At 40.2% G+C, this 16,115-nt stretch overlaps 1 protein-coding gene across 1 annotated transcript in view; it reads right to left on the minus strand.

Annotated features, from left to right (window-relative positions):
• The window catches only part of WNT3 (Wnt family member 3), a 94,508-nt gene that overhangs the window by 16,779 nt on the left and 61,614 nt on the right, over positions 1–16,115 (minus strand). Inside the window, exon 2 of the mRNA XM_072645940.1 lies at positions 4,072–4,313. Within this exon, the coding sequence (XP_072502041.1) occupies positions 4,072–4,313 (242 nt within the window). The remainder of the gene's footprint in view (positions 1–4,071; positions 4,314–16,115) is intronic.

The following is a 16,115-nucleotide window of genomic DNA, read 5'->3' on the forward strand; positions in this document are numbered from 1 at the left end:
TGTTTCCTACCCTGGCCCCTCCTGCTCTCAGCAACTTGGCTTGCCCCTGCCCCTACCCTTGCCCCCCTGCACACTCCCCCCCGGACCTCCGGCCTCTCCCCTTTCCTGTCTTGGTTCCCTGGCATCTGACCCTTGCTCCGGCCCAACTCAGGGCCCTGGGCATCTGAATCTCTCAAACACTCTCCCAAGACTCAGTCCTACAGACTCATCTCTCCACACTTCCATCTGATCTGTCGTTGCTTTTCTGCTACCTGGTGAAGACCCTCAGGCCTATGTCTGATGCCCTCCGCGTTGTCAACGTATCCTTCACTCCCTACCTCTTGGGATCCATCGGGCTGGCAGTACAGATCCTCATTACCAGCCTTGCCCTGGCTGTGTTCCGAGGTCAAACTTTCATTCTAACTGTCCTCTCTTCCACTGGAGGTTCTGTGCTTTTCCTGACAGCCTTGGTCCTAGGAAATGCTTCATGAGACAGGCCATGCCCCTGCTTTCTGGGATTTCAAAGCCCTGGCCAGTGATTAGGCCAGTGTGGATAGGTAGGATGGGGTTGGGGTGTTGGTGGGAAGGGGGTCCAGAGGTAGACATCATTATAACAAAAAACAATTTCTAGCTGCAGTGTGTGTGTATGGGGGGGGGGGGGTGTAGAGGTGGGGTGGAGTTGTGAACCAAGGGAATTAGAGACAGTCCCTAGGCTTTGACAGTTTGCAATCTAAGAAAGACAAAACTAACAAGAAATATACGTAAGGAGTGCAGGAAATAGAACATTTGAAAAATCATGAATGGACATTGTGGTATGTGGAAGACCAAATTGTTTAGTTAAAATTAACTGTAGTTATTTGTGTACATGTCTTAACACACACAGAGAGACACACAGATATATACACATTTTAGTGGGTAAGCTCTTTGAGGACAAGGGCTGTCTCATCAATCTTTGTCATTCAGGGCACCCATCCCAGTATACTGCACACGGTAGGTGTTTGATAATTGCTATTAAATTGAACTGTCAGACATGTTGCTATGAAAGCATTCCCTGAAACTGCCTTCAAATGTTCAAACATACTTCTAAAATACAAACACTCTTTACTTTGGGCATATAAAGCAGAACCTTTTATGTAACTGATGAGCTCTGGTAAAAGAAGTATAGTTGTTTAGAACCATAAATAATATATTTTCTATTCCCTTTTGTATACAATAGCCAGCATATAGTCTTTAGCTTTATCCAAAATGTGTGTGTGTGAGTGTGTGTGTGTGTGTGTGTGTAATATCCAGGCTCTAGTCTTTAGCTATCATATATATTTTATGAATAGGCATGAGTATGTAGATTTATGTGTATAAGGATGAGTATATATAGATGCATGAAATATATCTATATTTCTCTATGACAATAGTAAATATTTCATCTTTAACTATCACACATAGTTTGTGAAAAGGCATGAATATGTGGGTATGTGTGTATACATAGATTTATGAAATATATCTCTATATCTAGTCTTTAGCTATCATATATATTTAATGAATAGGCATAAGTGGGTATATATATATATAAATGTCTATGAAATGTATCTGTTTCTCCATGACAGCAGCCAGTATTTGGTCTGTAGTCATTATATACATTTTATGAGTAGGCATGAGTTTGTGTATATGAAATATATATACATATGTATATATTCTATGGCAATAGTATGTAGGTATAATATGTATTTTATGAATAGGTATGTGTGTGCATATATATATATGAAATATCTTTATTTTTCTCTATGACAATAACCAGTATTTGGTCTTTAGCTATCATATATATTTATGTGAATACATATGTTTGTATGTATATACACATACATGCACGCATATAGTGAAGAAGGCTAAAGCTCAGTGCTAGCTATTGTCCACAAAGGACTTCATGCATTGATCAAGAGTGCTTTCAGAGGTGGAAAAGAGTTCCACTGCAGTCCTATGACGGAGAACAGATGAGGCCCAAGGAGTTTTAGATCCCAATTCAGCCTCATATGTCCATCTCCTTCCCTACCAGGAAACAGAGAACCTGTTACTCCCTAAGACCATCAAGTAGAGAAGGGTAAGTAAGGCCTCACCAGTTGCCAAATTTTTCTTTGCCACTAATAAACTGAAGGAAGAAACAACTTTGTCCAGTGCTACATAAGAAGCAAAAATGGAAAAGGGAATAATAATAAAAGCTGACATTAATATAAAGTGCTTACAAAGTGCTTTGTATACAACATTGCATTTGATCTTCACAACAATCGTATTAAAAGGTACTAGGTGGAGTAGTGCCTAGAGTTTGGGGCTTGGAGTTAGGAAAATCTGATTTAAACTCCTATATCAGATGCTTACTAGTTGAGTTTCCCTGAGCAAGTCACTTCACCTCTCTCAGTCTCAGTTTCCTCATTTGTAAAATACGGATATTACTAATAGTATTTACCCCGAGGGGTTGTTGTGAGAATTAAGTGAAATTTTAAATATATACATATGTATACACACATATACATACATATATGTATATGTAATGATTGTATATTATAACATTATATTTAATTACATATTGTGGATAGATAGATATAGACATAAAGCACTTTGCAAACCTTAATGTGCTATATAAATCCGAGCTATCATTATTATTTTTATTATTATTATTAGAGGTATCATTATTCCCGTTTTACAGATGAGGAAACAGAATCAGAGAACTTAATTGACTTGCCCAAGGTAACACAGCTAATAAATGTAAGAGGCAGAACTCAGCTTAGATTTCCCTGACTCTAGGTTCAGCATGCTAACCACCACACCACACAGCCTCTCTAAAAAGCGGAGAAACATCCTATCATGAGGTAAAGCACTGGCCCTGGAGTCAGTAGACTTGGGTTCAGATCCTAGTTCCTACGAATTGGACAGAATCTAAGCAAATGACCCAGTAGCTGATTCTCATTTCCTGTTCCTGTAAAATAGTGATAATCATTACTAACAATGGTAAGGAAAGTGCTTTGTAAGACTTCAAGTGCTTAAACATGATTCATTATTATTTCTGGGTGAAGAGAATAGAGGGCAGGAGAAAAGGAGAAAGTATTAGGGGAAGAAAATTTAGCGATAGAGGAAAAGAGAAAAGAGAGAGGGAAAGCTTGGAAAGTAGATGGGTAGGTTTAGTACAGAGTGACTCCAATCACATATTCTAAAGTTCTCATGCACACATTTGAAAGCATTTCATACTTTCTTCCCTTCACTACTTCACTATCTTTGACCATCTCATCTCCAATAGATTGTGACCTCCTGGGATGCAAGGGACAGTCTTTTGTCTTTCTTTGTATCTGCACCCAGTGCTTGGCAAGTAATGGATTTGATAAATGCTTATTGACTGACTGACTGATTAACTGGTGGGCAATATCTGCCTTATTATTCATTTGAAGACCAGCCAAAGACAACTCCTTGAATCCTGAATCCAGGAGATCCCAATTAGATGCCCAATTTTCAACAACCCACTGGGAGAAGTCACACTAATTAACAATCCCACCAAGCCTCTCCCCATCCTTCCACACTTCACTGCCAGTACTAGCTGCTGTAGGGGGATCTGTACCCATGCATGAATGCTGAGTTCTCTCAAAATGGCCTAGGAGTAAGGTAAGCAAGTGTTTGAGCTCTAACTAGCCTCCTAAAAGTGAAAACAACTTAAAAGTAATAGGTGCTGATGGCAAAGACCAGCGTCACATTTTCATCCACCTACATCCCAGCTTACCTAAGAAACAGTCCCCTTCACTATCAGCAAAAATGTTTATTTTTCCCAAGCATAATGATTGTGTTTGCCTTTCCTGAAGTCTCATTGTCCCGTTTTCCCCCTTTTCCAACCCACCTTCAACACAGGATGAAATCTAAAGGGACAGAGAAAAAGGCAGAATTCAGTCTTTAGGGAGTCAGGAAGGCTAGCATCATATTTAGACAGCTGGGTTTGGAATATAAGGGTTGCCAGTCTTCCAGGGATGTTGAGGAGTGGATACAGTGACCTGTGGTGGCAACCTGAACCACCCACAAATTCTGCTTTCTCCCTAGCCAGGCAGTATCTTGTGGACTCACCTTTGTCAAGAACAGGCCCAAAGATGGCCAAGCTGTCATCAATGGTAGTACAGTTCCAACGTCGACCCCGGAACTGATGCTGACATTCTTGGATGCCCAGCTTCACTCCCTCTGCCACACTGGGCATGATCTCAATGTAGTTGCGGCAGAAACGAAGCTGCTTGGGGACAAGGCCAGGAATGGAGCCACAGAGCAGAGGCTGGGACCCCAATGATGTATACTGTTGCCCCAGAGCCAGGGACCTGTAATAGAGAGCAGAGAGTTACAGAGGCACAGTCAGCATCCCCACCACCAAGTACTTATCCAGTGCTTTCCATGCTTTGGGCACCAGACAGAAAAGTAACAGGTACAGTAGAAAGAAAGAGCATTGAAATGGGAGTCAACACACTTGAGCTTTCATCTTGTTTCTTCTCTGGAAGCCATGGTACTTTTCAGTACCACTTTCCAGGCCTCTTAGTTTTTCCTTTCTATAACATGAATGAATTTAACTAGATCAAGGGGTTCTTAATCCAGAATGCTTGAATTGGTTTTTTAAAACTAATTTGATAACTTTATTTCATTCTTAAATATATTTTATTTTCCCCAATTACATGTTAAAACAATTTTTGGCATTCTTTTCACGTTTTGAGTTCCAAATTCTATCCCTTCCTTCCTCACTCCCCTCCCCGCTCCCTGCCTGAGAGGGCAAGCAATCAGATATAAGTCATACATATGCAATCATTTAAAACATTTCCATATTAGTCATTTTGTACAAGAAGACTCAAATAAAATAAAAAGAATGAAAGAAAGTGAAATATATTGAGTTCCTTTGTAATTATGTGAATTTTGTGCATTTAAAAACCTTATTCTGAGAAGGGGTCCATAGGCTTCATCAGATTGACAAAAGGAGACCATGACACAAAAAAGGTTTGGAACCCCTGGACTCAATGATTTCTAAGGTCTTTTCTAGCCCTTACATTCTAGGGTCTCTGTAGCTGAGATCATAGGATCATAGATTTAGAACTGCAAGGCACCTAAGAAGCCACTCATTTTATAGATAAGGAAACTGAGGCACAAAGAAGTCAAATGACTTGCCTAGGGGAGTGTCTAAAGAAGAGACTTTGACCTAGCTTTTCTGGGTCAAATCTAGCACTCTTATCCCTTACTCTATGCTGTCACAGAAGGTCCCCTTACTTCTCCTTGGAAAAAAAATCCACCCAAACCTGTGGGGAAACATACGGAAACCAGTGGTTTGGTCTTATTGGTCAGGACAAAAGGGCCCAAGTCAAAAGTTCAACCAAAAAGATTATGTGAGCTAGAAAGATCTTTCTGCCAAGGATCCAGGAGTCATTGTAGTTAGAGTCAGAAGCAACCTTGGAGATCATCAGTTTTACAGAGGAAGAAACTGAGGCCCAGAGGTGTGAAGGGAGCTGCTCAGATGATGAAACAGATGGTGAAATATGTTTCCAGAGGATGTTATGGGTAAGGTTTTAAGAAAAAAAGTTGATGGTTATTTTTCTAGACCAGTTTTAGCAATAGAGTCTGATGAAGAATAGATTTGGATCTAGGTCTAGGCTCTGTCTCTGCCACGTGGCCTTAGGTATATCACTTTCATTGTCTGATCTACTGTGATGTAAAAGAGTTGGACTACCAACTCTCCTCTAGGTTTGACATTCTACAGTGCTAGGTGACTTTAAGAACCTGTATCTATAGATTCTGTACATTCTTGGAAGATCTTAATGACTTTACCCAGAGTCCCAGCTCTAAACCACACCCAGAGAGATGGCAAAGGAAGCCTGGAGGATGATTAGATAAAACCCCCAACCTTATAGTGCCCATGACTCTGCCCATAGGAGAGCTCATATCAATCATCAAGCATGTATTGTTATTATATATTATATTCTCTATTAATAATATATTGTTACATAATATCTATATTATAATATAATTGTATAGTATATACAACATGTAAATATTTACATCTAACATAAATATACTATGTATCATACACATATAAATATTCATATATAGTATACAAATGTATCACATTATTGTATATTGTATTATATGTTGTATATATAAATTATTAATAATATTAGGCACTATAATATATAATATTGTTTTACTATATGATCATATAACATAATAGTAAAGATTTCTTATTGTATATAAATATATTGTCATATTTATTATATATGATATATTATTTTATTTATAAAAGCACTACTTATATAGTGCTTTCAGGTTTGCAGAACATTTTGCATGGTTTATCTCATTTGATACAACAAACCTGTGAAGCGGTTGTTATCCCCATTTTACAGATGAGGAAACTAAGGTACTAGTTTTCTCAGAAACTAGATGGCGGTCAAGTGATTTGTCCAGTATCACGGTGCTAGTAAATTTCTAAGACAGGATTCAAACTCCACTTTGCCTCTGCTGACCTGCCTTGTTTTTTCACTTCTATGGAACAAGATGTCTCTGAAGGGTTAAGATTATTACCTCCAGTCTCATCACCGTGCTGCTAACTCAAGCCTTGACTGACACAACCTCCCTCTGCCTCTTCTCCTTTATGACTGGGGAGATGAAAGATGCCTGAGAAGCAATCAAATCCACTCCCCTTCACTTTACAGATAGAGAAAGACTTAGAAAGTTTAGGTGACTTGCCTCAGGTCATACAGCTAATTGTCTGTGACTAGATTTGAACTCAAGTCTTCCTGACTTTATGGCCACTAGGTAACACAGTGGATAGAGTTCTGGGCCTGAAGTCAGGAAGACTCATTTTCCTATTTACCTAAGTTTTCTCATCTATAAAATGAGCTGGAGAAGGAAGTGGCAAAATGACTCTGATATCTTTGTCAAGAAAGCCCCAAATGGGGTCATGAAGAGTTGGACACAACTGAAAAATAACAATAACTTCCTGACTTCAAAGCTAGTGCTTTTCCTACCCATTGTGCCATGACATATACGTATAGAGGTATATGCAGAATTGTGGTGCTGGAGAATGCTTTTGAATGTCCCTTGGATAGCAAGGAGATCAAACCAGTCAAGACTTAGAGAAATTAATTCAGACTATTCACTGGAAGGTCAAATGCTGAAACTGAAGCGTAAATACTTTGGCCACATAATGAGAAGACAGGACTCTTTGGAAAAGACTCTGATGGGAAAGATTGAAGGCAAAAGGAAAAGGGGATGGCAGAGGATGAGACAGATAGATAGTGAAACAATGAACAATGAGCTTGGATAGATTTCAAAAGATAGTGGAGGAAAGGAAGGTCTGTTGTGTATGGTCCGTGGGGTCTTAAAGAGGCAGACAGAAGTGAATAAGGATATGCTCTAACTGCATCTAGAAGAAAGGGATTCTATGAGGCAGAAGTGAGAAGGAAGTACTTCCCAGGCATGGGGATAGGAGATAGGGAGTGTAGTATGTGAGAAAGAGTGAAGTCTAGTTTTTCTGGATTGTAAAGCATAGAAAGGGAGTAATATATAATGAAACCAAAGTTGTGTAGGATTTTAAAAGGCAGAGGACTTTATGTTTTATCCTGAAGGCAATAGGAAGCCATTGGAGTTTATAGAGTAGAAGAGTGACACTGTCAGATGATAGTGACTCTAAATCAGTCCAGCCAGAAAAACCAAGGTGGGGTAAATGAAATATCCAAGTCTGGTTTAGGGCTCTTCTCACTCTGGTTCCAACCTACCTTTCCAGACTCATCTACTATTTTCCCACATTTACCTTGTGGGAGGTGATATCAGATGTGGGATTTATATGGGTCTTTGAGTGAAAAGACAGGCAGAAATGGTGGCTAGGATAAAGGGCTGTGATGGTCCTAGGGTAGCCTTTAAGCATCAACCCTTTTCAGTAAATATGAGCTTTATGAACAGGTCGCGATTAAGTCACAAAGGCAAGTGTCCAGAACTGATCAAAGCAAGAAGAAAAGAAGATTTTGTGTTGTTGATGGGAAAAGAAGTAGGGTACATTCATTTTGTTTCCAGTTTCTCGTTGCCCCCCAAAATGCTACAGATTTCATGGGATATTTCTAGCTTTTAACCTTTTGAGGGTATATTACCCACTACTCATTATCACTGGGTCAAAGAGAATGAACAGCTTATTGACTTTTCTAGAATAATTCTAACTTGTTTTCCAGAATGTAATACCAGCAGCAGCATATTAGTATGCCTGCCTTCCCACAGCCCCTCTAAACTTGACCCTTTTCAGTATGGACTATTCTTGATGGAGCCATGATGACTCTTAGTGAGGACTACTTCCCTTTCTAATTTCTCACAAACCATCCCTTTAATATTATGTTCTAAAATTTTGCTACATTTGGGAGTTAATCTCACTGGCCTATAGTTTGAAAACTCTGCATTCTTTTCTTCTTTAGAAAATCAGTTCATTATCTCCTTTTTTCCAACCCTGTAGTACCTCCCCTATTCTCCAAGATCTTTCAAAAATCATAAACTTGCACAGTAACTGTATTTTCCAATTCTTCCAGCACCTTGCTTGAACTCGAACCTGGAACTGTCATACCATATCCTTGCTTTTCTTAAATTTCTACTCTCTCCCCCAACCATGTTCATTCTATCACATCCATTGAAAGATAATTTTCTAAGAAAGAAAATAAGAAATTGAACAATTTAGTCTCTCTTTCATCCATTATTATCATTCTACTAAACCTGAGAAGTAGTTTGACTCTCTTCTCACCCTCAATATAGCTTAAAAAGAAATTTTTTTCTTTAGCACTTATAACCAATTCACTTCTAAACACTGTTGCTCTTGTCACAATTGTTGTGAAAAGTACCTTGCCTCTTTTAAAACTCATCTTCAGTTATTCATTCTTGTTTCCATCTATCTTTTCAAATCTGTTAGTAATCCACACATAGAAAATTACAGACTTAGAGGTGAAAGTGATCTTAAAGATTATCTTCTCCATTCTCCTAATTTTACAGATAAAGAAACTGAGGTCCAGAGAGGTTAAAATTCAGTGTCACACAGATAGTAGCCACCTTGGTATCTTTAGGCAGCTCTCTACTTTTCCTACTCATTACAGTGACATATCTTATCATTTGTGTACTAACAATTTCATCAGATCTGGATTCCTCCCTACTTCCTCGCTTCAGAACCCATGGAGATTGCTTAAATAGTCAGTTGATATGGTGGTAAAAACTGAATTTCTAGCTTCTTCCCCAGAAGCATGGGGAATGAAGCAGGGCCTTCCTGGGCCTGTCCCCAAAATAGAGGCCCCTGGAAGGAACTCTCCTGCCAATGACCCACATGAGCATCGTTCAGCTTCATGAGAGGCCTTCATGCCTACAGACAGGTGCTGAATCCTGTTTTTTGGACTATAAAATGTCAGAGTTAGAAGGGACCTTAGAACACAGAATGAAGAATGCTGGAGCAGAACTGAACCATATGTATCAAAGAGGAAATGGGGAAGGATGACTCCACCTTCTAAGGGTGGAGGCTAGAGAGAGGGAGTAATTAGTTTTCCTGTTAAACCAAAGTACTCTGGACTCCAGCCAGGGCTTCACATAGAACATAGAATGTCAAAAACTAGAAGGAACCTTAGAACAGAAAATGTCAGACTTGTAAGAGAACTGGAAGAGTCTGTGTTCAACCTTATTTTACAGAGGAGAAAGCGTAGGTTCAAAGAAGGAAGTGATTTAAAATCATAAAATAGAACTGTAGAAAGTGCCAGAACCAGAAGAGGGTTCCCAAGTCTCTAGCCTCCCACTCTAGCACTCCTTTCTTTGCAGGGAAGCTGAAAACAGGAAAGAGGTCCAATAGAACCAAGATACTTATCAGTCTCCACCATTTAAAAAAATGGTAGAAATAAAAAAATGACATTTTCTCCTCTGTCCAATGCTCCAGGATCAATGAGCTGACCTTTTCTTCAAGTCCCAGTTAAAATCTCACCTTCTATAGGAAACCCTCTTATTTCTAGTGCTTTTCCTCTGTTGATTACTTCCAACATATCTGATAGAAATCATTTGTACAGAATTGTCTGTCTGGTGTCTCCTCTATTAGATTGTAATGTCCTTGAGGTCAGGGACTGTCCTTTGCTTTTCTTCGAATCCCTAGCACTTAGTCAGCGTCTGACACTCAATGGGTGCTTAATAAATGTTTATTGATCACATGTAGCCTTAAGAAATGTATGTTGACTAAATTCTTTGCTGAATTCCTTCTGTGAGGCTCTCTAAATGGTTTCCCCATGCTAAGAAGGATGATTAAGCTGGGCATTAGTTAAGAAAAGGCCCTGTTTTGTCAATCTCCACTGTGGTTAGAACCCCCAAAGCTTTCTCTGGCATCTGTTGCTGTGTTTTAGGAGCTGACAGTCAAGAAATCCTTTCATTTGGCTGAAATTTCTCCTCCCAACTTATGCACATGCACCATCTCATCAATTCTCTCCTCATTCTTTCAAAAGGAAAAAGTATTGGCATCCTAGACTCCGGTAGCTATGAGGCCTTAAGGAATCATCCTTTCTATCTTCCAGGCAGTGCCATGCTTAACTGGGTTAATTGAACAGAGACCTGGGAAGCCTGAAGGAACAAGAGGCAACTAAAGAGCAAAGGCCATTTGGAAATGGCAACAGAAGCACAAACATCTTGATCAACTGGGAAGTTCCATCTCGGATCTGGGAATTAGAGTAGTGATCAGCTATCAAGGAAATCATCTGAAAATGAGAATTTACCTCCATGGCTAAGATGCAGTGCTAAAGAGGCCAAGGTCAGGGGTCTGGTTTACAGAGTGGGATTTAAGGGCACCAGGCAGATCTCCTGGGTGCACCTCCCTGCTGATTCTTGAAACTCTATCACTAGGGAATCCCGTCTGGGTTCAGCTTTCTTACTAGAATTGGAGAAGCTGAAACTGGAGTTAGAGCCAAATCTGTCTATAGCTATAGATAGAGTTGGGGGTTGTCTGGGTAGAGGTAATAGCAGAAGTAGTGAGAATAAAAGTTGTTGGGATTGGAAGCTCAATTCCGTGTGGACAGTCTCGGGCAGGTAAAAGTGGGACTTCTAAATCTTAGAGTCTTACGAGGCCCTCCATGAACAGTGGGGGTTCGAGAAGGTCAGACTGAGCTAGCTCGGCTAGCTCGGGTATTTCCGCCTCTCCCCGGGAGATACGTGATGGGTGGAGTCTCCCTGCCCTCGAGATTGTCCCGGATTGGAGCACACCTAGTTACCTAACAGCACGGTATTGAGATGCAAACTGTGTGGCTGAAGATTAAGTAGGATTGAGGAAGCCAGAAAGCTCTCTCTTAGCACGTGTGGAGCCGAAGAGAAAAGTAGGGCTCCGCTTCTTTTCTTTCCTCTCTCCCCTCCCCCTCTCTCCCCGCTTGTACTTCTACTTCCAATCCCTTAAGCTTAGCCTCCTTAGGAAATCTCCCCCTTTTCCTCCTAAGGAAGACCCCCCTGCATTTGTAACCCAGACCCTGAAATAAAGCTCAACCCCTGTTTGACTCTGGAACGTCCTTTCTCTCATACGTTTATCCGGTTTGGCCAACCGAAGACCTGGGACAGGTAAGAAAGACTCGGGTAGCCCAATACAGGCCTCTAGGTCTGGCAAAAAGTGATTGTAAAAGAAGAGAATGTTGAGAGATCTGGGGCTATAGATGAATGAAAAAGGCTTTAATACATGCTTATAATATGCAAAGTTCCTGCTCTCAAGGAGCTCATATTTTCACAAAGGAGACAACTTATAGGAGAGTTTCAGCTCTAAGTCAAATGGAAAGTCCTATGGTTCCTAAAGTTCAATGATAAAGCATCTTCTCTAACGTCATTTCCATTCATCAAAATCATATCCACTTGTGATGTTGAGCCATTAGCCCCAAGGACTTTAGTGGCAGAAATTTTATAGAAATCAATATGGTGAAAGTATAATCTCTTAGAGGACTAAAGGAAAGTTGGGTGGGCCCCCTGCATGAAAGATTTAGGGAAAGATATGGAAAACAGTCACAAGGGTGAGAGAAACATAGATGGTTTCCAATCTGTACTGTAGGAGGGAATAGTGCCCACAATGATGAGATCACTATCAAAGTATCAAAGAAGTAATGTGAATGTAGTTATCTGATCTTCTTTTGAGAGCAGGCTTTAGATGAGGAGTATTATTTTATTAGGGTATTGGTGGCAGGGGGAAGAGGGCACAGAGAGGGGGAAGAAAAACAATGTGTGACCTTAAAGATAATATTCACTGGATAATTTTGCCCAGAGCCTGACCCAAATGGGACAGCTTTGATGTCCCTCTTATCTAAGTCAATGCCATGGGACCCAATACTCTGTTGGACCCTCCCCAACCAATACCACCCCCACAGCCCATTAGCCCTTGAAGCATCCGGAGGTGGCCGCCTTCATACAGAAGTGGAGAGTTCTTCAGTTCCGCCAAGTAAGCTCCTGGGTTTAAGATCTGAGATGGCTCTCTAGGGAGAGACCAGCCTGGCACCCAGCAGCTGGTGAGGGCAAAGGAGGGCATCCCCTAGGGCTCCTTGGCCACATTGCCTTTCCCACCCTAGAGCTATTTTTACCCTATTTATACCCTGAGAAAGGATACACTCCTAGGCAAGCTACCCTTCCCCCATACTAACGGATCATTTTCCATCCCACTCTCTACATATGACCCATTTTTGCCATCCACCCACAAAACCTTGTAGACTGATATGGACAACCAGCTGGAGCAGGGAGTAGATACAAGCAAGGAATGTAGAGGGCTATGATATAAGCATAACCCATGGCTCATCAGTGAGTCCCAAATGAATCCCAGTTCAATCTTGAGGGCTTCTCAAGAATCAGCATTACTTGTGACTTGTTTAGACCCCACTCAGGATTTCCCCTTAGGGCATAAGTATCTGACTTATGTCCCTACCTGGGGTCTCTCCTTCATTTGGCTCATTTCTAACTCTCATCTAGGTGTCCTCTCTCTTAGAATTCTTGGAATTTCAAGCATCCTCTCCAATGGAGTAATTCCCTTCTTTCTGCTCTTCTATGTCTCTAGCACCAATTCTTCAGTACACGCTATTCTCTGGAGGGGCTCCATAGATCTAAATGTCTCTCTTCAAGAAATTGAGTCTGTATCTGAGGGTTTTTTTTGAAAAGCCTTTCTCTGTCCAATAAAAGAAGCGTCCTTTCAGGGAGTGGCTAGTTACACCAGCTACATAACATTATAAATATCTTCTCTGAAATAGAAATCAATTTATTCATCAGTTATACCCACAGCTGATACCTCTTACCTTGATCTTGGCAGACCATTGATGGCACGTACATTGACCATAGACATTGAGTAGCAGAGCTTTCCCTGGCAATGGGATGAAGGTTACTCCATATGGCAAAGGAAAAGGCAATATTTGTATTCAGGTCAGCCTATATATCTGGTCAACTGATATCTGGTCAGCCTGACAATATAGGCATGGTAAAGAATACGCAAAATGTCACATAGGAATAAAATCAACTGGCCCAGTCATCTCAGGGATGCTAATATCCCTGGGCCTCAGTTCCTCATGTGAAATGGGATGGGGAAGGGGAGGGCAGTTTGGACTTGATGAACTCTAAGATTTCTTCCAGTTCCATATTTATGAGCATATTAACTACTGATTCATCCATTCAAAAAATATTTTCTGGGAGAATTAATGCAGTTGCCTTTCCTGAGACTGACCCATCAGAAGTTAAGAAGGCATTCTATACCCCAGTGGTCCTTAACCCTTTTGTAGCATGGATCCTGTGGCTTTAGAGATTCCTCAGAATACTGTTTTTAGATATATAAAAAATTTGGGATTACAAAGAAAACCAGTTGTATTGAAATAATGATATTACTCCAGTGTCTTTGCCAAGAAAACCCCAAATAGGGTCACAAATAATCAGACACAATTCAACAATAACTTTTCCCCACCCAAGTCCAAGGATCCCTGAAATCTATCCTTGGACTCCTCAATAAGAACTCTTGTTCTGTGCATTTCTAGTTTCCCCTAATAGTCTGTTAAGGATCTATTATCCATGAATTGATTTAAACTCTATTTGAATCTATCTATAATTTCAGTCTGCAGAACTTCTCAGAGTTATAGAATATGAGCGCTAAAAAAAATATTAGACTGGATTTGGTGTCTGAACCTCACTAGGTCTGTTTGTTCATCTGTAAAATAAGGTGACTTCTAGGGATTCCTTTCAGATCTACATGTATGATTCTATGAGGGAGAACAGAGAGTATATCTGTCTGTCTAGAACTATGAGTTCAGTTAGGAGAGAAGTGGGATAGAAGAAGGTTGTGGCTAAATTATAGTCTTGGATGCCAGACCATGGAGTGAAGACTTTATCCTACAGTTTAGGCAGGGCTATTGAGTCATTAGAGTTTGTCAAGGGGACTTGGGGGCAGGGAATTAATCTGTCAGAGGGTTCATTTGATGTATTAGAGGAACAGAAGCCACTTGCAGTTTAATTAGTAATGAATTTAGTAGCATTAAAAGGACATTGTCATATGGCAACCTCCCAAAAATGATGAGATCACAGCATGGATAATAGTGCTTTTTCTAGTGCTTCTTTGAGCTTTAAATTGGAAAGGATAATGGTAGCTCTGGGACACCAAGATGTGGTCCACAAGGGCTTATTCAACTTATCTATCTGTACTCTTGGTAATCATATCTCACATTTAAGTGACACTTTGTTTAGCAAAAATACCCTACACATATTACCTCATTGGATCCTCATAATAACCCTTTGAGGTCAGTGTTATTACCCCCATTTTACAGATGATAAAACAGAGGCTTAGAGAGGTCAAGTGATTTTCCCAGGAATTACACAGCCAAGAAGTATCTGAGGTAAGATTGAAACCCATGTCTTTCTAAATCTAGGATCAGGATGTGGCTGCCTCTTCATGAGTCTGTAGACTTAGTTCATGCTCCTTCTTAGCCTTCAGCATTTCTGTTTCTAGAGGGAAAGACCCATTCTCTCTAGGCTGTCCTACCACAGATGTTTTTGTCCCAAATTTTGACTCCTTGTTGCTTAGTGTTTTGACTTGAAGACTTTGTATCTCTTAAAATGTCTGACATCTAGTGTGTACCCATGTACACACCCTTACCCATGCAAAGTGGAGGGAAGATGGGAAAAATTTACCTGGAAGTGGCTGAGATACTTATGTAGGACCTACATCAAAATGATGCCTTGTGCTCCACCTGCTGGCTCCATCATAGTACTAGATGAAGAAGCATCCTTCCTACTTCCAGGATTAAAGTATCCTGGGGGTGAACAGGCAAATCCTCAGAGAAGAAAGGGAAAGGGAAGGAAACTGGAGGACAGATGGACAGAAATGCTTGCTTTTAACGAAAGGTTTTTCTCTCCACACTTGGAAAGAAGAGAAATGGAGACATGACTAGGATGATGCATTGAGCAGAGAAGCACACTGGTTTGAGGATTTAGGGAGTCTCTGCTATGTCAAACCCCTTGAGTCTCTAAGAAACACCCAATCCTAGTCTAGAAGTTACTGCTCCTAACACGCACGAGTTGGAGATTGAGGCAGAGTCTAAATCATCCTTATTTCTTCCAGCCATAATTCAACAAGCATTTACTAAACATATCTGGAATAAAGGATATAAAACTTTATTCCTGCCCTCATGGAGGTTGTACTCTTTCCTCTTTCTGCTTTTAGATATTAATTGTATAATAATATAGTATCTTTTGTTAAAATTCTCACCCATACTTAATCAAAATTCTAAAGAGACAAATGTCTTCCGTGGAAATAATTTTTCCTTTTTCCTGTCAAAGATCTAATCAGTCTTCCCTTTCAGAAGCCAAGTAGATTCAAAGAAATACTAGGATTTCTTGAAACTATGATTAGACAGGAACGTTTATTTGTTAGCCAAAGGAGATGTTCCTTTGGTTTTGATTGCACCTTGGAGCAGATAATCTCTAAGGGTGGACATCTTAACATTAACATTAGTAATAACATTACCTTCTAAGTAGCAATTATTGTAAATATTAATTTTTGTATACAACACGTTTCTTCCTCTTTTTTTTTTTTTATCAATTTCCCACCTCTTTTGACCTCTTTTCCTTTCCCAATCCAGATCCTTTTAGAATATGCTTCACTT

The sequence above is a fragment of the Notamacropus eugenii genome, chromosome 2, assembly GCF_028372415.1.
Source record: "Notamacropus eugenii isolate mMacEug1 chromosome 2, mMacEug1.pri_v2, whole genome shotgun sequence".
Taxonomy (NCBI): Eukaryota; Metazoa; Chordata; class Mammalia; order Diprotodontia; family Macropodidae; genus Notamacropus; species Notamacropus eugenii.